At 44.7% G+C, this 24,409-nt stretch overlaps 1 protein-coding gene across 1 annotated transcript in view; it reads left to right on the top strand.

The window, feature by feature from the left end:
* DACT1 (dishevelled-binding antagonist of beta-catenin 1) overlaps window positions 1–8,510 on the top strand; it is a 41,412-nt gene extending 32,902 nt beyond the window's left edge. The window contains exons 4-6 of the mRNA XM_009885603.1: window positions 1,528–1,660; window positions 3,273–3,428; window positions 5,790–8,510. Coding sequence (XP_009883905.1) covers window positions 1,528–1,660; window positions 3,273–3,428; window positions 5,790–7,648 — 2,148 coding nt within the window. The 3' untranslated portion in view covers window positions 7,649–8,510. The remainder of the gene's footprint in view (window positions 1–1,527; window positions 1,661–3,272; window positions 3,429–5,789) is intronic.
* Window positions 8,511–24,409: the final 15,899 nt, after the last annotated feature.

Genomic DNA, 24,409 nt, shown 5'->3' with positions numbered 1-24,409 from the left:
CCCCCCCCCCCTTTTTTTTTTCTTGTTAGCCTTTTGGTGCAGTTGATTTCGATTATTATTTCCTTCCTTAAAAGCTATAAATAAATGATTTTACTGCTGAGAAGGGGGCTGGCTGCCGAAGAGACGTAGTGAAGGACTGGGGAATCATTACTCAAAAAAAAAAAACAACCCACCCCAAACCCGGGGATTTGTGGTAGCACTTTAAATTGTGCACTTGACATTGCAGATTGGAACCAGATGCAGTGCTCGCTGGGGGAGGGGGGACACTGGTGGCAGTAGGTGTCGCAGTGAGTTACCGCCTGAACCCATCACCTCTGCCAGCCTGGCTCCCAGCCAGCTCCTGGCTCCCGTCAGAAATGTGGGAGAAGGCTTGGGATCGCCCCTTTGGTTCTCCAAGGATGGTGTTAAATGCCAGCACATCTTCAAACAGCCTCGCTAATACTATTAGCATTTGCTTTCCCTTTGCCGGAGGAGTGGCCCACCCCAGGGGAAAGGTTGTCCTTGATTTAATGGGTTTAGAACTAGTCCAGTTATGAGCATCAAAACTCTTTGCGATGAGCGTATCGGAGCACTGCTGGGCACTGATCAAATAATGCACTTAAAAAAAAAAAAAAAAGAGAGAGAGAGATAAACCTTCCTCCTGCCTCCCCCACTTTCCCCAAAGCCAGAACAATTAGAGGGTATGAAACTGAACAGATGATGGATAAGCAACATTATAATACACACAGGGAAACTGATTGCATTGACCGTGGGTTAATGAGTGCCTTACAAAATCATTTCTTATTGCTTATTTTATGCCATCAAATTACCTTCATAAATAGCCTTAAAATTCATCTCACAGCAATTTCATACAATTATAATGGGAGAAGAGAAAGAATTACTCTTCCTTCCTGCTGCACTGCAAAACTAATAAAAGGGCCGTGATCCCAGCCCTGGGAATCTTGCTGTCTATATGGTAGACTATAAGCTCATAATGCGCAGCAGAACAAGGCGGTTCCCACACTACAGGCACTTGTTGGCAGAGCTGTTTCGTCCCATTGTGTGAACAGATGTGGTCTTTGACTAACATCACTGTGGTGGTGAACGTCCCCTATTACACTGGCAAGGCTGTCCTTTCGCTGAAGTAGCCCGTCTCATGTGCACAGGTCTGGTTTGACCATATCATACAGTACAGCTTTGTTGTCACAGCTGTGGTCCTGCAAAGGGAGTGCTTTGCCAACATAGTGTGTTGGTCTTCCTAAATTGTGGAGCGTGCTCCTTTCGTAGAACTGGCTGGAAGTGGCCGGAATGAAGTGCCTGCATAATTCTTCAGTTAAGTATTTATCCAGAGCATCTAGAATTTCAGGGCTTTGTTCTGTTTTGGGTTTGGTTTTGGTTTGTTTGGTTTGTTTGGTTTTTTTTTTTTTAATAAAAGAATATTGATGAGGTATTTCCACGATTCTCAGATGGAGAAGGCTGATTGTTTCGGAGCCCCTTCAGGTCTGCCCCACTGAAGGAGCTGATGTTTTTTGTCGTCTTGTTTTCCAGAACTGCTTGAGGAGGAGGGATGCCGGCCTACTAAATCAGTTACAAGAGCTAGATAAGCAAATAAGTGATCTCCGCCTGGACGTGGAAAAAACGACAGATGAACACCTTGAGACAGACAGTCGTCCAAGTTCAGGTAAGGCCAATATTCTGCAGAATGGAGCCTCCCTTGGTATCTGGAATTAAACTGGCTATAGTTTTCAGTGCTACAACAGTAAATGTCTATAGCATGTTCACACTCCGATAATTAATGCCTACTAGCAAAGTCCACTTTCCACTGGAAAGGTTGCTGTTTGTAGACAACATATTCAGAGGAGCATTTCAAGCTTAATTAGATTTTTAGTGTTTGGGGCATTTTTTTTTTCAAGGCCACCCAGAAATTAGTTCAAAAAGTTCTAATTATCCTGCATATTAGGAGGCTGCAGGAAAAATGGTGAAAAGAAGCACCACCAGCAGGAGGAGGATGTCAAAATTGATCTTACAGCCAGAAGGGAACATTGACTCAAACAATTCAATCCCTTACATGTTGAATTGCTTCCCATTCTAACTGTGTTGAAGCCAGTAAGTGGTATTCAACTGTGGGGAACCTTTCCTGGAGGCGTCCAGAGTTGTTCTGAAGACACTAAAAAGTAGACAGTCCACCAACTTGCAATTGTTAAAATCATTGCTAATTTCTAATCTGAATTTGACTTCTTCCGTCCCTGCTTTTTATCTGCTTTTCTCTCGTAGACTAAAGTCTCTTCTGGTACGCAGCTTTTTCTCCTCTTGGAGGTGCTATGCAGTGTAATTCCTGACTTTTTTTGATGAGCTAAACAGGTCAAGTTCATTAAGTCATTTGTTTTAAGGCATTTTTCCAAGCTCTTAAATAGCTTTATGGCCCCTTTCCAATTTTTCAGCTTTGTTTTAAGCGTGCTGGAGTCGAGGACTAGGCATACCGTTCCAATGTCTTTCTTACCAGTGCTGTATAGACTGCTGAAGTCATTTCCCTACTGCTGTTCATTAGTCTCTTTGTACATCCAACAATCTCATTAGCTTTTTTTTTTTTTTTGCCATATCATTAAGCTTGATTGAGCTGCTTTTCCATGCTGACTAAGTCCTTTTCAGGATTATTGTTTTCCAGGGTGCATCCCTCTTCTGGAGACATGCCCTGCATTCTTTTTTCCTAAAATTAAATCTTGATTATGGTATGTCATATTTTTCTTGAGCAGTCCCAGTTTACTAAGAAATAAATTTTTCTGTGTCTGCACATTATTTACCATTTTCCTTCTTTCATGTCATCCGCTATCTATCTCCAGAACTTTGATGAAAATAATGTATAGCATTGGGCCCAGCACTTGGTAAAATTTTTGTAGTCCAGTAATAGCTGGAGAGCTTGTCTTGGAAGTATCATACACTATTAAATGAAAGGAGTGTCAAACACAGCCTGGATCCTTCTTGCTGAAATTTGAAAAGCCCTGTAAAGGTTAAAACCCCAACCCCTGTAAAGGTTAAAAAAAAAGTTCAAAATTTCATATGCTAAATAAAGTTCTGCTTTTTTACTTTTAAGTGCTTTACTTTTAAACTGAATCCTTCATAGCAATGAGGATATTATTAAATTGTGCACTGTTTTTTGGTGACTGAATGAAATCCCATAACTAATTTCAAGAGAGTAAGCCAACATAAACATGAGCTTGACTGCCTTTCTAGGGACACAAATGGTAACTTTGTGTAGACATAACTAATATAAATCCAAACTCTTATTTTTGTAGGGTTTTATGAGCTGAGTGATGGAGCTTCTGGATCGCTCTCCAATTCATCTAACTCTGTCTTCAGTGAGTGTTTATCCAGTTGCCATTCTAGCACTTGCTTTTGCAGCCCTTTGGAGGCAACACTGAATATCTCAGATGGACGCCCTAAATCTGCAGGTATAGTAAAAGCAGGTCGAATACATCATACTCCAGGAGGTGGCCTTTGGCTTTGGAAATACTGCCTCAGGAGTATCGGGGTTGGATGAACCCTTCTTCCTTTCATTTGATGCATTGTGCTCTGAAAAGATTCCAGTGCCTATCACGTACATGGGTCACGAGGCAGGACCGTTTGCCCTCCACTACTGCAGCCTTTCCTCTGAATGTGTCACTCCAAACACATGAAAATAACATGCGAAAATAGGAGAGCTGCTGTACCCAGTAGAGGGCAGTGGTACCTATACACACAAACACGTTAGTCGGCTAATTTCTCATGGTTTCCTTTAGAAAAGCATTTTTACTAAATAGCAATAATGAAAGATGCCTCAACAGCCATGTCCTCATTAAAGTGACAGAGCAAGGAGCTAGCTACAGGTGTTAGGAGTTCACGGTGTACGGCAGTCTGTTTGTAGCAGTCATTTTGTCAGTTCTGATCGTCCTCAACATCTAGGTGCCATGTTGAGGTGTCCTCTGTATTTATATAGCATAGACAAATAGACATCATAAACAGGGGTAAAACTCTTTTGTCTTTTTGGCAGAGAGCTGTTGAATTTCTTTTGACACTAGGCTGAAGGTGCAAGCCTTAATGTGTGGGATGGTTAAATAGGAGGGTGGCCGCTGTCTGTTGTCCAGAAAGGACACTTCAGTAGGACTTCTGTGATCAAGTATTATTGGTTGCAGCCATACTCATTCAAAAGCCTTAGTCCATTCTGGTTTGTGGAGGAGGCTCCTAACCATAGTATTTCCAACTTCTATTCTGCTCTTTATGGTTAACTTACAGTGTGGGGTTTTTTTGTGACTCGAAGACAAAATAATTCCAGTTCTTCTAGCTGTAAAGTGGGAAAATACAGCCTGGGATACATTCATTCTGAGATGCTGAGAAATCCTCTAAGTTATCTTTTGAGCACCTTGAAGTAATTTAATGCTCTCTGATGTAAGGTATATGTGATCTTAATCAGCCATACCTAAAAAGAAAAACATACACAAGGATTTTCGGCAGACTGCATTGCTGTTTTTTTCTTTAAACATCACAAAAACCTAAAACTCTCATTATTCATACTGTCTCACTGTTGAAACATGCCAGTTTGTGAAATTTCATCTTTAAAGAAGTGTTTTGGTCAACATTTCCTGACTCTGACATAGAATTTAGGAAATGTAGGAGAACTGTGAGGTCATCTGGAGGAAGTTCATGCTCCTTATTTCCCTGTTCTTCCTCTCCTGGTCACACAGGAACATCATTGCTATCAGCTAATTTCATCGTCTGTAAGACCTCTTTTGAAATACGCCTTAGATAAGTAATGAGCATTGAGCATTCAAATTTGAGTACCCTGGCTAAAGTTTCTAGCCCAAGGGTAGAAAACAGGACTGACAGTGATCTAGAAGGGTCATCTAGATTGTACCCCTACCCAAGAAGACAGGGGCATTGTAAGCTTAAGAAAATAATAGTCTTAGTTGCTTGGATTGAAGCCCTGCTCCTAAGGTCGCTTACCTCCCAAGTAAGTGCCTTAGCCATTAAATCTGACTCATGCATCCTGAAACGCACTGGATTTCTCTTGCAGAACTCTCTTTGCAGAGCCAAGGCTAGGATGTCAGCTGGATTGACCTGCACTCCTTGTACTTGTGTGGAAAGATGAGCCTGTTTCCCATTCTTTAACCCTTTATTGCTCAAAAGGAGCATCTGTTATTATTATTAGCATTGTTATTATAACATAATTATGATGATAATAATAGTAGTACCGATAATAAGAACAACAGGGACAAAATTAAATATGGAATTTTTTTTTTCACACAAGATATGCTTGAAAAAATCTGTAAGTGAAATTTATTAATAAGCTAGAAGAATTCATTGGACTCTTGTCTATATTTTTTATGTTTCCCATTGGATTCAGTGAAGTAAAATTGTGCTGAGACCCACAGTGAGTTTTAGAAGTGCCTGTGTAGCATATAAACAGAAGAGACCCTTACAGTCTTCTGGATGGCTTGGAAGTAAAATAGGAAGCTCTTAGCAACCTAGGCACAGGTTTGAAACCAAAGTAAATATTCTCATTAGGGTTGTGATGTTTATGGTCTTTGACCATGTAGTCACATTGGGGCAAATCCTACGTAGATGCAGTTACAAAGAGACCCACGGAAGAATAGCGCTGCTTTTGTATCGCTTAAATGGCATCCCTGGTTGCAAGGTTTCTGCTGTTTGAACAGTGCTGCTGCTGTGTAAGCATTGCATCGTATGTGTAGATGGGACCAGAGTCCTTGGTGGCACGTGAAAAACATAGCAGAACTGTCCCTGGCAGGCTCTCTAAACTCTTCTAAAATGCCTTTCAGATCTCATAGGCTGGATGGACTATAATAAGGAAGGCCAGCATGAGGACCAGACCGCAGGCTCTGTCTGTCGCTCTTTGTCCACACCGCACTCAAATTCCCTCGATGTCGTTGCAGATGTGCACCCAAAGTATCAGTGCGATCTGGTGTCTAAAAACGGGAATGACGTCTACCGGTACCCCAGCCCACTCCATGCGGTAGCTGTGCAGAGTCCCATGTTTCTTCTCCCCGTGACTGAAAACCCTCAGCGAGAAGAGGAGCGGCTTGGTTGCGATATTAGTGACGTTTGTGCTGGATCTGAAACAGACTCGGGAAAATCCACCAACACCTTTCTCCCACAAGTCTCCTGGCCGGCGCCATGCCCTTCCACCAGCAAGAGGATAGATGGTTACATCTTAAGCCTGGTTCAGAAAAAGACGCACGCGGTAAGGACTAACAAACCTAGGACGAGTCTCAACGCCGATCCCACCAAGGGGATCTTGAGGCATGGAAGCATGTGTGTCAGGCAGCCTGCAGGAGTGGTGGCTCACGGTAATGTCGTGAACCTGAAGAGCTCCAAGCAAGCGTGCTTACCTTCTGGTGGAACCACCGCTCTGGACCATGCGGCACCTTCCCCATTGAAGCAGAGGCTGAGGGAGCCGGCTGGTGAGCAGCTGGAGAGTAGGAAGGCACCTTTGCCGATGGCTTTCCCGCCCAGCACAGCAGGCGAACTTCAGAGCAAGCACCTGCCACGGGGCATCAAACCAGCACCTCCAGAGCTGAACCACAGCACAGTGGCCACAGCAGGGGACATCCCCAAGGAGAATGGCCAGGTCTTTGCCATGTCTCCCAAAGAGAGCCCAGGGAAGCCCGTGGTGTTGCAGCCAGAGAACAGGGTCAGCCAGCCTCCCAAAAAGGGCCTGCTGAAGAGCAGCTTGCAGGCGGCTCGCTCCTCGTCACCTGCCGTCGAGGAGAGGCCCGCGCTGGATTTCAAAAGCGAGGGCTCTTCCTCCCAGAGCCTGGATGATGGGTTGCTGGTGAACGCCCAGTATATACCGGCCCAGCAGCAAAGCGTGAAGCTTCACAAAGGCACCCGAAACGTCAAGATTTTGAAAAGCTCCGCACTGAAGCACAGGCCCCACCTTGCCAACGGGGTGGAAAACGGTTCGCAGACCTTGCGGGAGAAAGCCAAGCCGGCCAGCAAGAAGTGCCGCTTTCCTGATGAGTTGGATACAAATAAGAAACTGAAGAAACCCTCCTCGCGGGGGAAGAGGGGCAGCGGCTTGCAGCCGGAGTCAGGCCCCCAGAGTCGGCAGGCTGGCCTGCACAAATCCGCCATCCGGTCCCACGGGCACGGCCGAGAGGTTGTGGTGGCCAAGCCTAAACACAAGCGTGCCGACTACCGCCGGTGGAAGTCGTCCGCAGAGGTTTCCTATGAGGAGGCCCTACGGAGGGCGAGGAGGAACCGGCGGGAAGGTGTGGGGGTCTACTCGCAAGTCCCCCTGCCCTATGTCAGCCCGTATGCCTATGTGGCCAGTGATTCAGAGTACTCAGCGGAGTGCGAGTCCTTGTTCCACTCCACCGTGGTGGACACGAGCGAGGACGAGCAGAGCAACTACACAACGAACTGCTTTGGAGACAGCGAGTCGAGCCTGAGCGAGGTGGAGTTTGTAGGGGAGAGCACGACCACCAGTGACTCTGATGAGAGCGGGGGCCTTATTTGGTCTCAGTTTGTCCAGACACTCCCCATCCAAACGGTCACGGCGCCGGAGCTGCATGAAAATGCGGCGAAGGCCTTTGTCAAAATCAAAGCCTCCCATAACCTCAAGAAGAAAATCCTCCGCTTTCGGTCGGGCTCTCTGAAGCTCATGACAACCGTCTAGTGAGGTGACTTGGTGGAATGTATCTGCTTCTGCTTTTGGAAGCAAGGTGCTTTTGTGTACATATTTCCACAGATTTTTTTTTTTTTTAATACAAATATTTAAAACTTAAGGTAAATTATGTCACTTGTCTTCAGAACTTGGGTGGATACTAGTGCCTTTTATGTGGAAATAAAAGACCATTATACTCTTTAAAAAAGAAAACAACATAACACTGCCATTTCAGTGGTGAACAGCCTCCAGTGCATGGTATCAGAAGGCTCTGAAAAAAGGCTAATGTTTTTGGAAATGGATCTTCCTTGCCTAGTTTTTCCAGTTCTGGGTCTTATAGAGGATATCGACAGCTTAAAATCATAAGGTTTTAAGGGATAAGGGGGAGGGAATGTGGGTGGTCTTCATGTTTTTGCTTGTCCTTTCTTGCTGCTCCTGTTGCCACATCTTGAACTTCTTCCTCCTGGTAGTCTGGCCTGTTTTGTTTCTTTTATATTTTTTTTTCTTTTCTTGTTGATTCTCTTCTTGAAACTCACCCCTGTCCTCCCCCAGCTTTCCCCCACCAGGAAAGGGCTCCTGTTCAATCTCTCCAAGGTTAAGTGGCCTTCTCTGGAGTGCATTCTGCTCTGATCTCCTGGGAGTCCCACTGCGGATGGCAGTGGTGTTCAGAGTAAACTGTTGGAGCAGCTGACCAAGGCTTAGTAACTTCAGTATATTGTGTAAAACTGCTTTTGAAAAAGAAAAAAAAAAAACATATGCATGTCACGTGCATGAGTATCAGTAGTTTTAATATTCCTATTGATGTCCAATTTACTGTACATCATCAATGGCTGTTTTTATATATATATCATTGTGTAAATTAATATAACACATCATATGCTGTAATAAACAGTCTGTTTTAATACCTTTTAAAAGTTTTTTACATTGATGCACACCCGGTGAATGGTTTTATATTGGCATTGTCACCACTTAGATGTCTCTCTGTGACCTGTTAATGTTCCCTGCTTTTAGCCATGCAGGAAACAGAGCAGGTTTAAAATGTTGCTGTGGATGTGACTTGTGCTTTGAGGGAACTGGATTGTCATGCCTCCTCTTGTTCTTCCCATAACTTGCACTTTTTTTTAGGGGCAAGGTGGGATTTAGGAGCTCAGAGGCATCTTCAGGTTGTTGCTTATGGGCAGCTCATGTTGCGGAGCAGATGGAAATGTGATATTAATCCTCCTCGCGGTCAGGGTGCTTGCAGACTTTGGTTGGTACAGCACAGGGGCAGATGGTAGGTTTCTGTAACCAAATAGATCTGTGTAACACAGCAGGTGTCCCTCTGAAATGTCCAGTAAATGAATCCGCAAGAGCTGTGTGCTCTGGGAGCTGGGCTGGGTGGAGGAGAGCATAGACTTGCTGTCCCTTGTGCCCTCTTTAGGTATGGTAACTGACTGTATGACAACCCTCAGGAGGTTATGGAAAGAAGTGATAATTGTGTCACCCACTAGTCTCTGTCTCAGTCTCTTTCTTCCTGTAGGACTGGAGGTGATTCTCTGCCAGCAAAGGAGAAAGGAGCTACGCGTAGACAGCACTGCTTCCCTTTGCAGCAACAGCTTTGAAGCTGCCTGGTGGGAAGGCTGGAGGTTTATGGTGCACACATGTCTGATGGGGCAGGCCTAGAAGATGGGCTGGTTTCTGCTGGTTCATCTTCTGCTCTGGCATCCGTGAAGCAGTGGACATACAGCTGGCATGGATGCTGTGACTGGTATGAAGTTCAGGGAATATGTATGCAGCCTGTCCATTCCACAGGAAGGTCTGCTGAGCAGACAGACACCTTCCTTTGTGGTTCTTCTGTATCCTTCCCGCCTGTCACCCACCTGAAAGGCAGAGCAGTTTTTTCGCAGGTTTCCTCGCCTTGCAAATGTGGGAAGGAGAGATCCACCCAGAATTAAATGTTTTTTGGAACAGCTTCTGAGGCAGTGGTAACACTTTCTAAGTGGCAGATTTTATTTTTTAATGTGCAGTGTAGTGGATTCCTTCCTATAAAATGTCTCTCTCATATTTTTCCTTTTTTTAATAGAGGAATGTCAGTTTCTGTAAGGGGTCTCACAGTATGGTCACAAGGTTCTGGATTCAGTGACCCAGAAAGTCCTTCTCCCATGATATAGGAAAAGCTGTAACTTGCCTTAGCTTGTCTCAATTCTCCCATTGCTTTAGACATGGAAGGGCAGATTCTATATATATATGTATTAAAATATATATATAGATAGATAGATATAGATTAATTTGTCCAGAAATTACTAGACAATGGCTGCTACTGCAGAGATGGGGGGAGAGGAGAAATGTTTGTTATTAAACATGGCATTACTGAGGCTAAGCAGTAGCTTAATACATTCCCATTAATAACTGATGGGTGTTATATCAAACAAAGGGAATGTCAAGAAGCTTGTTGAAGCTAGTAGTTTCTTTCTTAGAATATCTCTTAATCACGCCACATAATCTCTCTTTGAGCGAGAAAAACATGTGCAAATCCCTGTAAATCTCCTCAAAGGTGTAGCAGGGAGGATCTTCAGACGTGCACTCTGTCTCTCTGGCTGTAAAGGAGCTGCTGGTGGGAAGACAAACCGACCAGTGGCTTTGGGATGATGAGTTTTTAATTGCAGTGCTATAGCAGATTGCCTCATACCAGGTGAGGGAGGCTGGTTTTCAAAAGTGAGCTGCTGAATGGTTTCTTTTTAGATAATTGGGGGGGGGGAAGGAAATAACCACCTAAATATCGCTAAGACTGTATCAGCTGCAATGACTGTATTCTGCAGTACTCCTGCGGAAAAGCTTAATAGCAGACAGGGAAATGTGCTGATGCTATCTCCGTCTTAATTGCATCCGAGTCTTTTCAGTTGGGGGAAGGAATTTTCCTTTTCTTACACGATTTAGGTAAGCATCCAGAATCCTTTAAACAGGCCTAGTTTTTTCTTTCTACAGTCGTCCCGTCCCCGTCCCCCCCGCCTTTTTTTTTAAATAGAAGATCTTACAGTGCTGGAAAAGTATTTGATATGGTCCCAATACACAGCACATATTCTCTGGTACTGATTTAGGAAACACATCTAAGTTAGCAAGTTTTTGCAACGTTAGGTTGAAAAACATCTGCTAATCTTGGAGGCCAGTTAAATATCTGGCACTTCTTTAAGCTATCTGGCTTTCTAGCTCCACAGCCTTGAGTCCTTGCCGCTATATTTTTCATAATGTTCACGTTTTAATTATTTCCAGTGTTTATGGTAGTCTTTGGAAGTTTGAAGTGGGAACATTAGTTTTCAGTGCACTGGGGCTTATTTCAAGGTGGGGGCAGGTTGTGGTGGGGAGGTTCGGGATGAGCTACTCCCGTACTCCATGTGTAACTGAGTGCAGGAAAGTACAGAAGCATTTGCTTAACATGAGCAAGAACAGACCACTTTAGCCGGATTCCTTGTGATTCAGGTTAAATAGTGTCACTGCACATCTCTAAAGTGCCATCTCTCCCAGTGCAGGCATCAGCATCGCGCGTGCGCGCTATGAGATGCAGTCGTCTGAAAAGGACGATAGTCTCACAGGGCTGTCTGCCTTCCAGCAGGCTTTTTGGATCTGTCTTCTGCTCCCTAACCCCAGCCACCAGCTGTGGGTCAGCGGATCACGAAGCAAGCTGTGTCTGGTGTGTGTGGGGTCAGAGAGAGGCCCTGGCACTGTGCCTAGACATCCCAAATGTGTGGGGCCCTTGTTGTGGATATCACGCTTGTTGTGAGAAATTGGATGTGGTGCTGGAAATTGGACAGCTGGGTCTGAAGGAAGGTGGCAATGGAGAGCCCATAAATGGAGTGGTCCAGGAGAGGCTGAAGGAGGAGGTGTTTAACTCTAATTTCAACTCAGTAAGTTGGACTGGGCTAAACAGAGTCATCTGAGAGTCTCCACCTCATTTCTTCCAGTACTCTTTAAGTGTTCAAGGCCACTATCAGCAGTGCTGGTTGCTGAGGTGCTTTAACCATCTGGCCAAGTCCTGCAAGACCCCTAGTGGGACAAGTGATAAGACCCCAGGTCTGGTTTTGGCCTTCTATAGCACAACCCCTGCTTGCAGAGGGCCTGTAGGTCCCAGGTCTTTGCAGCTTTCCCTGTCCCAGGGCTTCAGAAGGAATCTGTCCATCCCTTACAAGTTTTCTAGTTTTCTTCTGGCTTGGGGTTCTTCCTGAATAAGGACTGACAACAGATTCTCCATGACAGAGTCCTGTGCCTTCACTAATCCCAAATCTGTCTGTTGGCTCAGAGGAAGGTCAGGCGCTCCTCAGGTGGCAGCCAGCAAAGCCATCTCTGAGGGACCTGCATCCCTTTCTGCCACAAAGGTCAGCAAAGGCTTTTATTAGCTGTGATTGCCACTCTGGCAGGTGAGTCACCACACCTGCATGGCTTTCCCTCAGCATGTGATATTTCTCACAGGAGGGAACAAGGACATGAACATTTTGAGGAAGTAGAAACAGCTAAAGACATTTTTAATAGCTAATTTCAGTGTCTAGTATGTACCTTTGGAGGAGACAGCAATAATACATACAACTAAGCTGCTAGTACAAAAAATTGAACCATTCTCAACTCTTTGCAATGTCCTGTGCACAGTGCAGAGAGGATACAGAGACTGCAAACCAATGGAGACAATTCATAAACTCCAGGTTTGTCTTTCAAACTTGCTTTTCTCCTGAATTTCTCTGAACCCCCAAGGAATTGTGTTGAGGCTCCTTCCGCTGCATGGTGTTTCTTTCTCTGACTAAACATTACAGTCGGAGCACTGTGGTGAGAAACAATTGCTCTGGGGTTTAAAAAAATCCCACAATGCTGGAATGAGGGGAGACATATGGAAACAAGTGGGAGATCCATTTAAAAGGGATAATAGAAAGTGCTGTTTTACATAGCAAGGAATTTGCTGCCACAGGAAGCAGCGAGGCAGATAAAATATCAGCAAGTTGAAAGGGGATAGAGAAGGTAGGGAAGCATGTGTGCTCTACCATCCCCAGTCAGTGACTGTGGATGCTAGGAGGAGTGTAAGGTGAATGGACTGCAAATAGTGGCCAGGCTTTCGTGCTCCCCCTAAAGATTGTCTTTTGCTGGGACTGTTGAAGCACCATTAGCTGGAGGAGATGTACCATCACGCTGACCCAGGAGACCATTTCCTGTATTCCTGTGGTCTTGGTGTAGCTGGTGGCAATTGTCTATGCAATTGGATTTCCTCAGTCTTTATTAGTCTTTTGTCCTCCCAACTGCTGCTGAAGGTAAGTTTTGCATTGCTTTGCAAAGAAGTTCACTTTGCATGCTTGTCTGATGGTGGCATGCATTTATGCAAGCTATGGACGTGTGTTTCTGGTCACTCTTGTCCTATTGCAAAACAATTTAATACACCCTTTCACACAGGCAGTCTGTGCCAAAGTCCTCTGTTATGGTAAACATCATCCCCCCATAACGCAAACACTGTTATGGACGTAGTCCATATAGTATCCTACTGTGGGAGTCACTGTTGGGCAGCAATTTTGCATCCTACCGTTGCTTTTAAACTGTAGGAAAAGTTGATGACCTGCAAACCAAATGAACCATCCTAGAGACAGAGTGTTAGGCATCTACTGCACCCTGGCTTGGGCCTTTGCTGTCATTGGAGCGTTTTTCTCTCCCTCTGACTATCCCTACATTTGTGCTTTTGTTTGGAGCAACAGAGCAGTCTGGAAGTGAATCCCGTGGTCATTTCCACTTACTGTGCATTAGTTTGGACAGTAGAGCAGTTTTGGTGGACACTAGCTAGACGCCTTTGGAACGCTAACGCAGATGGTCCACTCCAGGGGCACAGCAAATGTGCTTCTACCCGGAAAGGGACATGGGGTCTGAACCAGTGATGTCTCTCTAGAACAGCTTCCAGTCAAAAAATGTGGACAAGTTTGGTCCAAATAACCTTGGGGACCAGATAAATCTAGGCTAAAGTAAACACTTGAACTACGTGTGTTGTACTTGTGGGGACCTCAGTTTGGATCTGCTCCTTTTGTGCTGAATGACTTGTTAATGTAAACAGAGCTTCTCTCTCAATTAATGGCCTTTGTTTCCATGCTGTATTCCTTTAAGATCAATAAAGTATATTAACATTAATAACTTGATTTCACTGAGCCAAGCTCTGAAAATCTGGGTTTTGCTTTTTTTTTTAAAGGAGTTGGAGTTGAAAGTCCTGGGAACTAAGATTTTCATGACAATACTGAAGGAAAATCTATGTGATTTGGACTCTCACCTCATGATGTAATGGCTTTGTTTTCTCCCCAAAAAGGTTGAAGTCTTCTGTGGTCAAGGACAGGAAGCTGGAAAACTTGCAACCTGTTAAAAAATATGTTCCCTGTGTCTCCTTGCACTATGTGAGCTTGTGTCTTCAGAGATGAGATTTTCATGAGGAGAACAGGAAGCATGAGGTACAGGGAGGAGAAGGACCTAATCAATCTTAATCTCTAAGTACTCATGCAGTAAGTGTTTAAGCATGTGATTAAGCCCATTCTTACTCAGCGAAGCATTTCACCTCATGCTTTGGGTACTTGGTGGTTGGGGTGAATTAAGCACATGCTGAGGAATGCTGGTGGATCAAGGTTTCTAAGCTTGTCTTTGCAAGTGTCCTATGTCTGTTTGTACAAGCTGTCCCAGTGACTTCTCTTGGCTAATGTTGGAAGGACTCCCTGCTCTCCCTTAAGAGCCAGACCCTGGATGGTGAAACTTAGGTCAAACTGTTAATCTGAACTTGGGAGAAGCAGTATCTTGAGTCTGTGCTTTAAGCAATAATGGAAAGAAGTGCTTTTAAAGGAAGATACGGGTTTGTTATTTGTTGTATTTGAGGACACTGAGTTAAAACCACTTAGAGATATCTGAGAGTGAAGGTGCTCTGTATCAATAGCAGGACTTTGTGTAAGCCCTGGGAATGGCCCTCGGGAAGAGACAGAATGACCCTTTCTACATTTCATCCCTTCCCTTGGACGTCTAGGTGGAGCTGGGAGAATGATGCAGGCAGGGAGGGCTAGGTGCAATCATCAAACCTATAGGGCCTGGAGCACCACCCATTCATATACTCGATGCCCAGTTTCAGGCAGTGGGATTAGCAAAACAGTGGGATCTCTGGGCTACCCAGAGCTGGAGAACAGACCTAGGAACTGTAGAGAGGGTGACTTTGCCTGGCTTCAAGGAAAGCTGCAGTCTGACTAAGGAAACAGTAGAGGCAAGAGAAGGGTTAAAAGTTTGTCTTCTCTTCCCAGACACATTATTTACAGTGGGTTGGTTTCCTTTTGGAAGGGCCCACTGTAAAAGGAGACGTTCCCAGCATTTCTGTGGGTTAGACCTATATCGCATTACAGTTTTCTTTCCTGGACTCTTGACTGACACAATTTCCTGAAGTTGCTCTTCTCTCGGGAAGGTGAACTCAGGAAAGAGTAGGAGTTTACAAAAAATCCAGACCCTTGGAAGGCAAAATCATGGTGATGGCCTTTTCTTTCTAGACATAGGGTCAATCCTCAATGCTGCATCATGCTCTGTATCTCCCAGCGTATGGCAAGGGCTGGGAAAGGAGTGGGAGAGGAAATCCATCAGGTTTGATAAGACAGCAGTCTGTAAATCCTGTTGGAGCAGCTTGCAAAGGCCGTAGCATCAACCACGGGAGCAGCGCCTAACTATGTCATGCAAACAGCCATCTCACCCAGTGGCCAATGAGGTCAAGGGCACTGTTGGCTATTGACCTGGATATCCCGACCTCTGCTATTGCTTCAGCCACCTTCATGCCTCCAGGACACAGCAGACAGCGTGTTCATCCTGGTAAGTGTTTCCTTTACTGCTTTTTTCTTCTTCTTAACGAAATAAATTGTGGCTTGGCATTAAAGCACAAATGCTGAATGAAACTGAAGTTCTGGCTTGTTTCTCCTGTCAAACACCTCATGATAGTGTTTTCCTTGATGTTTGGTTGCTTGGAAGGAAGAGAAACTATCCCTTCTCATCTGCAACATATCCATTTTTACAGGTGTCTTCTGAGTGGCTTGTATGGAACAACACATCGAGGCAGTACACTGCTCTCTTCAACACTGTGCAGAATACCCTGAAGCAATCCTGTATCTGCACAATCCACAGCTACCCCAAGATATTTTTCTGACAGAGATATTGGGACTGGGAGCTTTGGATCTGACTCATCCCACTTGAAGCCCATCAGTGCTTAGGATGAAGATACTTCTGCAGGGAAAGGAGGAAGCACACTCGGAAATGTTTATTATTACTGTTAAATGACAAGCTCAATTTCTTTCCCCTCCCCTTCCCTGCCATGGAGATAGTGATCTCTGCTGTGGTCCCTGCTGCTTTCTTTTTCCTGTGTTGATCTACGTAAGACTTGCTGCCCTTGAAGGATGGTCTTAGCCCTGAGAGAGGCTTTTATTGCTGAGCCATTGACCTTTGATTCAGAGCATGTGTCTTCCCCTGGGCCTGTTGCAGATGCCCACCGTCACCCTAGGTAGGTCTCTTGGGCACATGTACATGGTAATGTGGGCACTCTGAGCCTTCCTCCCTTCCCTCTTCTTTGCCACTAAGGTGGGATTGTTTAACTTTCATCTTCTGTCCTGTTGACTCTCATCTGAAGTTACCAGCTGTGGGGGTCTACTCATGACTTCAGAGCACAGCACTTATGTCTTTGGTCTGAGTAAACTTTGTGAATCCATTACAAAAATACTAAATAAGAAATGAATTTCATATTAAAAAAAAAAAAAAAGGTGACAGGAGAGCTGGGTTTTCTTTCTGTTGTGCTTTCCCCCTTCATTAACTTCTCAACACAATTGTCATGATATGAACAGGAAACACAGCAAAAGGAGTTAAAATAATAAATCACCAAATCACTGTCCCTACTGTATAGCAGAGAGTCAATGCTTTTGCATGGAGGGAGGAAACAAAAGGCCCTTTGTCCTGCCAAAGGATCCTCATTGATATTAATCTAAAACCCCAAATAATTTACTGATCTACAATTAGGAGTGGTAGCAAAATGGACAAATGGGAGCTGTGAAACTGGGAAAAACGTAGCTGGTTCTTACGCTAGAAACTGATTCCTCTGGCTGCTGGATCCAGTCTTGTTCCTGTTGATTGATTCTTAGACCGTTTTCTTGGTGGTCAGGACTGCTTTCAGAAACCATTTATGGTACACTGATGAAAAGGCCAATTTTGTGAGTAAACATCCTAATAAGCAGGTCTTGACAGATGGTTTGTTGCTCAAGCCCCACATAACCCTACAGCTAGTGTCAGTGTCTCCCACAGATGTTTCCCTGGAGAACCTGCTCAGGAGCTCTCAGCTTTCACAGGACGCCCGGCTGCATCCCAAGGAGGAGCCTCGTCTCTTGTTTGACATGTTGCAGGTATGTCATTGGGAACAACACAGACTTTTGGAAATGTGTTTCTCATAGCGTAGATAAAATTAGGCTCCCAGTGGAGTCTATTGGTGACTGAACAGAGTAAGCAAAGCTGTCTATGTGCAGCAGCTGTTGCTTCTATCTCTTGGTCCATGAGCAGTGAGAAATGTCCAGTGTTACGTGAAGCAGAACAAGAAACCTCTCTTACACGTTAAGTATCCTTCAATCCCTTTTGGTATTGTTTCATCTCAGTCTTTCCAAAATCTGTCCTCTTTCCCCCTTATTTTCTAGTCATTTTCATTTAAGTAGTGATTTTCCAATTGAAACTCTTCCTTTTCCCCACATTCCCTGCCTATGAGTCTGATGAACTGGTCTGAGCCCTGGGGTCTGCCCATGATGCTGCAGTCACTTGCAATATCAGATGGGTAGTTCTCAGGCAGATCAAGTATTTCCATTAGAAGCTGCTGGATAAATTACAGAGATTTTACCTTGTTCTCCTCCCTTGGGGAGCTCTTGGGACTCTAAGATAGTTTATATCATCTGCCTTCCAGATCAGGCAATTTAGATTTGACTGATTTGTATATCCCTGCAGTGTTTCTGATGGGTTGTATGGGATATACACCTCTCTGCCTCTGACATGAGAGCAACTGAAACAGGACTGAGGTGCAGAGGCTGCTGTTGAGGGGGAAATGGCTACAGCTGTCCCTGTGAAGGTGTCTGTTAGGAACGGGTTTCAAAAGATGATTCTGTTTTGGGAAGAAGTTTAGTTTTGATGAAATTAAGCTGAATTCCCTCTGAAGTGGAGCAAAACACAACCAGGTGGAAATTCTGCAGAAGGAAATAGTGCACCAGCTTGCGCTGTGGGTTGTCTCAAGAGCTGATCTCTGGAGCACTGAGCTTCTCAGCTCGGTTTCACAGGGTCTCCATCTGTGGATGCTCTTGTGTTTCCTCCCTGAGATGATCTAACATCTGGGACACCACAAACTGAGAAGTGTGGGAGCAGTGAAGTCCCCTCTTGTGAAGCAGCCTGTTTGGCAGCAGGCTGCCCCAGGGCCCTGGAAACCTGAACGGCGGAGGAACCAGATGGGTGACCAGGCAGGAAACTCAGCAGGTTTCTGATGTTTGGAGCCCTATGCGAGTTTCATGGGAACCTTGGCAAAATTGACTCACCTTGTTGAGATTTTGCTGAATTGGTGAATTCCTCTGAAATGCTGTTTTGCCTGAAACCTTCTGAGCAGGTGCAGTATCTTCAGCTATCTTTTGAATATGGAGACAACATGTTCCGCTGCACTTTGCTGCATGGGTCTTCTGGGAGTCAAAGAAGCACTCATCTTTGCTATTGAGCCCTCTGCCAGTATTCACACTCTTGAAGTAGTGTCGAGGAGGGAGGATACAGGAACTTGGCAGTGATGAATGAAGGATGCTGGCAGGTTATCCTGATCCTTAGAAAATCATTGTGTTCTCCTCATTACACTACACCTCATCCACCTACTCTGTCTTGTCCTATAGACTATAAATTCTCCGTATTAAATTAATTCCCCAAGTTCTCTGTTTGTTTTCACAGCCTCTAGCTGAGTTTCCTAGGTGCTACCCTAATATAAACAATAATAAAGACTGCTCTGTCCTGCTGCAAACCACTTCTGAGGATGTTCCCTCTAATTCTCTTCCTTGTTTAGCGTTGTATCATTAAAAGGCATGAGGTGGTTAATTGGAGGCTTACAGCTTTTGTGACTGATGCAAACCAACGTGTGTGTAATTGCTGGCTGCAAACACTCAGGTGAATGCTTGAAAAGAAAAGGAGAGGATGCAGATGGCCACGAGCAGAAGGTTCCCTGCAAAAGGTCACAGGAAAAGGTTAGTGATAGGGTTGCCCCGAAGCTGGGAAAAAGAACCTAATACCTGGACAACTGGTGAAGAGCCTGGCTAGACCACAGCTTTGTTCCCTAAAGGGGGCTGCCTGCGCTGGGGCAGAGACTCGTACATCAAAGCTCTCATAACAAAACACAGCAGAGATCGGTATCACCCAGCCTGTGGCACTGGAGGGAAATGGATTGGTTGACAAGTCGGAGGCCCTTTCTGGGCAGATGGCTGGGTAGGAGTCACTGGCTGCTTGCAAAATCTCAGAACGAGCCTTTAATCTGCCCGTGATACTGTATGTTTTAGCGAGCATCTAGATGTTTATCTCAGCTGCATTAGTCACCAAGAGAGTCTGCTCTCAACCTTTTTTCTTCCGTACCTTAGCTGCAGGCTTCTTCCCCCACTTTTTGGAGCAGATGTGAGCTAAATGCTGTAGGATTCGCTGTGCCTTTTGTAATTTTGACAGGGAAGTATAACAGGGACAGGTTTTCTTGGTAATACTCTGCAGAGCTTATTTAGTGCACGTGCTCTGATAGGCTTTCAGAGCCTTGCCTGGGGAGCCAGTGGTCTGAAAAGTCTTATCATGCTCCGAAACAAATAGCTCTGTCTTGAAGGTGATTAGAATAACAATTACAAAGCTGCACTTCTTCCAACCTGATGTTAAATGCCTTGCAATGCCGAAGGTAAACAGGATCAATCAATTATTCTCCCAGGGACCATTTAATGGCAGTCCATGAATCAAGCTTGGCTTTGGAGGTCATTTTTATCTGCCTTGGGGAATACAAGCCGACCAAATTGGGGTCTTGCTCTGCATGTGGAGGCTGAAGAGTGCAAGGTTATGTCTCGCAGGGTGTGTTAATTAGGTGGAGCCAATGTAAATATATCTGTTATGATGAGGTCTGCAAAGTGATGAAGCCTGAGCATGCAGACTCTGGCCATCTCTGCTCTCCGACAAAGCCAGTATTACCATAGTGCATCTGCTGGCTTGACCGAACAACAGCTTGATGCTGCTTTTACTTCTGTACTTTTCTACCTATGGTGTATTGTTAGTCGTCTTTTGACTATGCCAAAAAAGATCTTAGTTCAGTGGGGACACCAAACTCCTAGCAATGCTTGAAGAATACAGACGATTTAATAGTCTGAAGTTTTGCTAATTCAGACAGTAACATGAGCTCCGGGTGTTCAGCTGAGGTCCTGCTATAACTTTTCACATCATCCGGTGAGATTTAAAGCCTACCAGGTCATGGGCTGTGTACGCAATTAAAAAGCTCCTTTCCCCAAGGAGTTCACAATGCGGAGACAAAATATTATCCTCCCAATTAGTTTATTGCAGCAGACTGGGGCACAGAAGTCGGATTATCTGGGGGCACGCTAAGACCATTCATGTGCCAATGAACTTGGAAAGGCATTTTTCACGACATCTGGTTTCAATCAATTTGTCGTCAATTCAGAGCGCCAGACCCATTTTCTGAGACCATTAAAGTACACAGCACTGACACGGGGCTGCAGCTGTAATCCAAACATGGGTATCCAAAGTAAGAGTCCTGCTACCTCTTACTGGTGACCGTGTAGAGAATGAGAATCCGGTGGCCACGGCTCTTCTGAATACAGCTCCTTTTCCCATTTGAGAAAGTCTCACGCTGGACCACCACCTCCATTTGTGCCTTATGCAGTTTGGTTGCATGTATGGTGCCTGGACAGACCTTAGCGGGGACCCAGTCTCTGTGCACCCGGGGAGGAGATTCACTGCCAAGTGTTATGGAAGTTTTTGCAAAGCCTCTTTCCTACATGAAGCAGGCTCCTGCCCCAGTCTACCTCTGCATTTTGCTTTTAGCGCTCCAACCACCTTCTTGTGCAAGCAGCCTGTTGCGACTGTGATTCTGCCAATATGGGAATGCGCTGAGAAAAGCCTGCTTCATTTAAATGTGTGCAACCACAGCTCATGCTTTTACAGCATATATTCAGTGAAGCAATGCCTTTATCTGCAATACTTAGCCTTTATCTAACATCTTTTCAGTCTAAAGCTTTTTTTTGAAACGCAGATTAAGTAATAACAACGTAGGATAATTGAGTGCATTTTTTCAGGGTGACATAACGATACTTATCTATGGCTACTGAAAAGCAAGGATAACGTACTATGTGAGAGCTATATTATCTTGCTTCTGAAACAGACCAAGTTTGGCATTAGGGCTTAAGTAATTGAAATACTGCTCCTTGTACCCAAGCCTGTTTGTTTATAATAAAGCCTAATACCTCTTTCTAATGGACATTGCAATGTCTGAAGCACTGACCTGATTGCTGACCCTTTGCAACCTGTGAGGTTGGTAGTGTGTGGACATCATACCATCATACCATGTAAGAACTACATCTGACATTTCTCCTGTTATGTTAGAGCAAAACCCATCTCATCATCAGAGGAGCTGACCTTGGGGATCAGTGTTTGTAATGTGTGCTAATTTTTTGGATGTCAGGTGAGATGCAGTTCTGAGCATGCTCTGCTTGGCATCGTCATGGCTTTTGTGGGTAATTAGTTATTACACTGTTGTGAGCAGACCTTACAAACCCACTGGGTGATTTTGTTTGCATTGGAGGCCTGGTGGAATAAAATGACAGGCTGGCATGGCAAAACAAGCTGGACTCCCTTTGAATCCTACTGAGTGAGGAGGAAAACATAAATTAACACCACTTCCAAACCCTCAGACACACGGGTCTCTTCCTCAGCAAAACAGCCTGTGCATCTTCCAGAAAAACTGGAGGATCGATGGGAAAACACTTACAGTGAAATTGACTTACTGTCCAAAGTAGAATTTTAGTCCCTCTTGCATTTGTTCAGGCAGAACATGATGGTGTGTCTCTGGATAATTCTCCACCTGCCTGTTTTGAATATCAGATGGAAGCATTTAGCTGGTGAGCTGGAATAGTGCCAAATTTTGCAGGAGCCTTTTCTCCTGAGTTCTGCTGTTTTTGTAACTACTTAGATGGAATTATCCAAGCAGGCTCCTGGCTGGCACAGGGTAAATGCTGAGCAACATGGGCCAGAAGGGTATTGATATTATATGAACCTGCAGAATGACACTGGCCCACGAGCAAAATAATTTCAGAAACTGAAAAAATCGTTCACACCACTTTCTTGCTGGATTTCTGCGCAGTGTATCCCAGTGTGCATGAAAACCGTATTGCTGAACATGACTGAAAGCTTCTTATTCTCTTAAGCATCCTCTAATAGGGTGGAAGTGGGGGTTAACTCAGCCAGGTAACGTGGCACTTTGAAGTTACTGAATCTATTAAGTGTTTAGCTGTATATATATGCACATTGGATGACTGGAATACTGATGTTAGGACTCCTGCTTGCCTCACCTATTTGTTCCTTGTGCCGTTTGATTGGCGTTAATCCTGAGGAAGCCTGCAACTGCTTTCGTAGCGGAAAATGAGTAGGATCAGGCCCATTCTCACATATGGTTGGTATCTCCATAGTGCAGGAATTTGTTAGGTTAAAGCTTCTCTCTAAATGGGTGACAACTCTTCTCTGATAAGCTGTGGCTGCGCTGCATGTGAGACCTCAGACACCAAATAAACAGTGCTGGCATCAGATAATTCTGTTTAGAATGCTGAGGCCTTAGAAGTACCCTATCTTTTGAAATGCAATGTTTTTTTCATGGGTTGTTTACATCTTCCTGCAGTGACTTCATGTCATCTCATAGTTCTTCAGTGTCTATGAAAGCTTAAACCACTGATCCTAGAAAGTATTTACAGGATTGGGTTTCTTTTTCTAGGGCTTTTGGGGAATGACTTATCTATAATTCTCCCTCCTGCTCCTAAAAAGTCTGCTGGAGTGCTGATGGGCAAAACAGAGCTTGCAATCATTAGAGATGTAGCATTTCTGGAAAAGGCTTCACTTGGTGGTGTGCTCTGAGGATGGATGTTGTGGTTGATGAGATAGCATTGGGAAATGACACAGATGTTCTCGTGCTCAAAGTGTAAAGCCTTAGGTCTGCTGGCCTCGAAGCATGATGGAGATTTCTGTTTACTCCCTTTAAAACGTAGGGTGCAAATTGCCATTGTAAAGATAACGACCTCTTGCAATTTGAGGGAAGACCTGTTATTTGGGCTGGAAACCTCTAATACTTAGGAAGCTGTGAGCAAACGAGACTGAAGCTGGCTGTGTGAAATCACAGAGTACGTCAAGTGTAGAAGAGAAAGCACCAAAAAGCTGAGAGTTTTGGAACTGTTTATCTAAGTTTCTTGCATGGCCCCTCTTATCACAGCATCGCAGCACCTCCCAGATGGTAATACGTTTTATCTTCTTGCCAACACCCTCACAGGGTTCCTATCCCTATTTTACAGTTAGGAGACCCAAGTGCAGGCGCTGAGTGATATGCCCAGTGGCACTTGGGGTTTCTGTGGCAGATCAAGGAATGAAGCTCAACTTTCCCATGCCCCAGGCTAATTCCTTAACCCCGTGGGATCCTCCTGGAAATGAGCAGAATGGCTTAGCAAAACACAACAGCATGTGGAAATAATGCTCAAATGCGGTATGGAGGAGCCCATCCCGGACTCAAAAAATCTAAGTACTGGCATTTAAGTCTTGGTCTTTTGGAGCAAGTAGATGTTGGGAAGTGGAGAGCTGAAGTTGGCCCAGGAATGAGCAGAATTTAGCTGCATTGAGCAAGGTTTATTAGTGTGGGCATAGCACTGTGCTGGCCAGCCTGTGCCACTTTGAGTGCTGAAATGATCTGCTTTGCACAATGCTGGGCACGTGGATCTTGCTGCCTATGCAGAGCAACTGGGATTTCAGGCTGTCTCATCACCTTGGGCCAGACCTGTATCTCCTTGGCTGCTGGCAGGCCAGTGGATTTTCCAGTGCAGTTTGCCCTTGTGAAGGTCCTATCCCAGGAAGCTGTTTTGCAAAATCTCACTTTCGGGATGGGTCTGGCAGTTCCAGCCTTCGAGCTGCCAGTTACCCATGAGTTACTCTGGGCACTTGCTCCTCCTTACTATCCCACTTCCATCTCTTGATCTCTCCTTCTCCCATTCCTAGAGCTGCAGAATACCTTCATCCTAACAAAATGTTTTTGAATCACAAAATGTTGGTGTAGGGGAATTAATAATATGGGAAGAGAGTGAATATTTAGTAGGTCCAGGTTATTACTTAATGTTTCATACATTGATAATGCTCAAACTATTTGAAATTGCAGCGCCTAATAAATGCTACTAAATAGTGCCATGCCCATAACTTGATTGCAATAATCCATCAGGAAGCGTGTTTCAAAATGTCAACATTTCTCAGCAGTTAGGTGGAAAACTAGTTCTTAGATGAGTGTTGGGATAATCCTGTGTTTCTGACGCTACCGGGTGTGTTAGATGCTGATTCTGAAATGGTGACTGCACTTTCTTCATAAAATGATAGAATGGTTTAGGTTGGAAGGGACCTTCAAATCATCGAGTTCCAACCCCCCTGCCACGGGCAGGGACATCTCCCACTAGACCAGTTTACTCTGTGCTCCATTGGTGTCCAAAGCCCCTTTTAGGAGGC

The sequence above is a fragment of the Charadrius vociferus genome, unplaced genomic scaffold, assembly GCF_000708025.1.
Source record: "Charadrius vociferus isolate BGI_N301 unplaced genomic scaffold, ASM70802v2 scaffold355, whole genome shotgun sequence".
NCBI classification, from domain to species: Eukaryota; Metazoa; Chordata; class Aves; order Charadriiformes; family Charadriidae; genus Charadrius; species Charadrius vociferus.
This window is presented reverse-complemented; position numbering and strand designations above follow the sequence as displayed.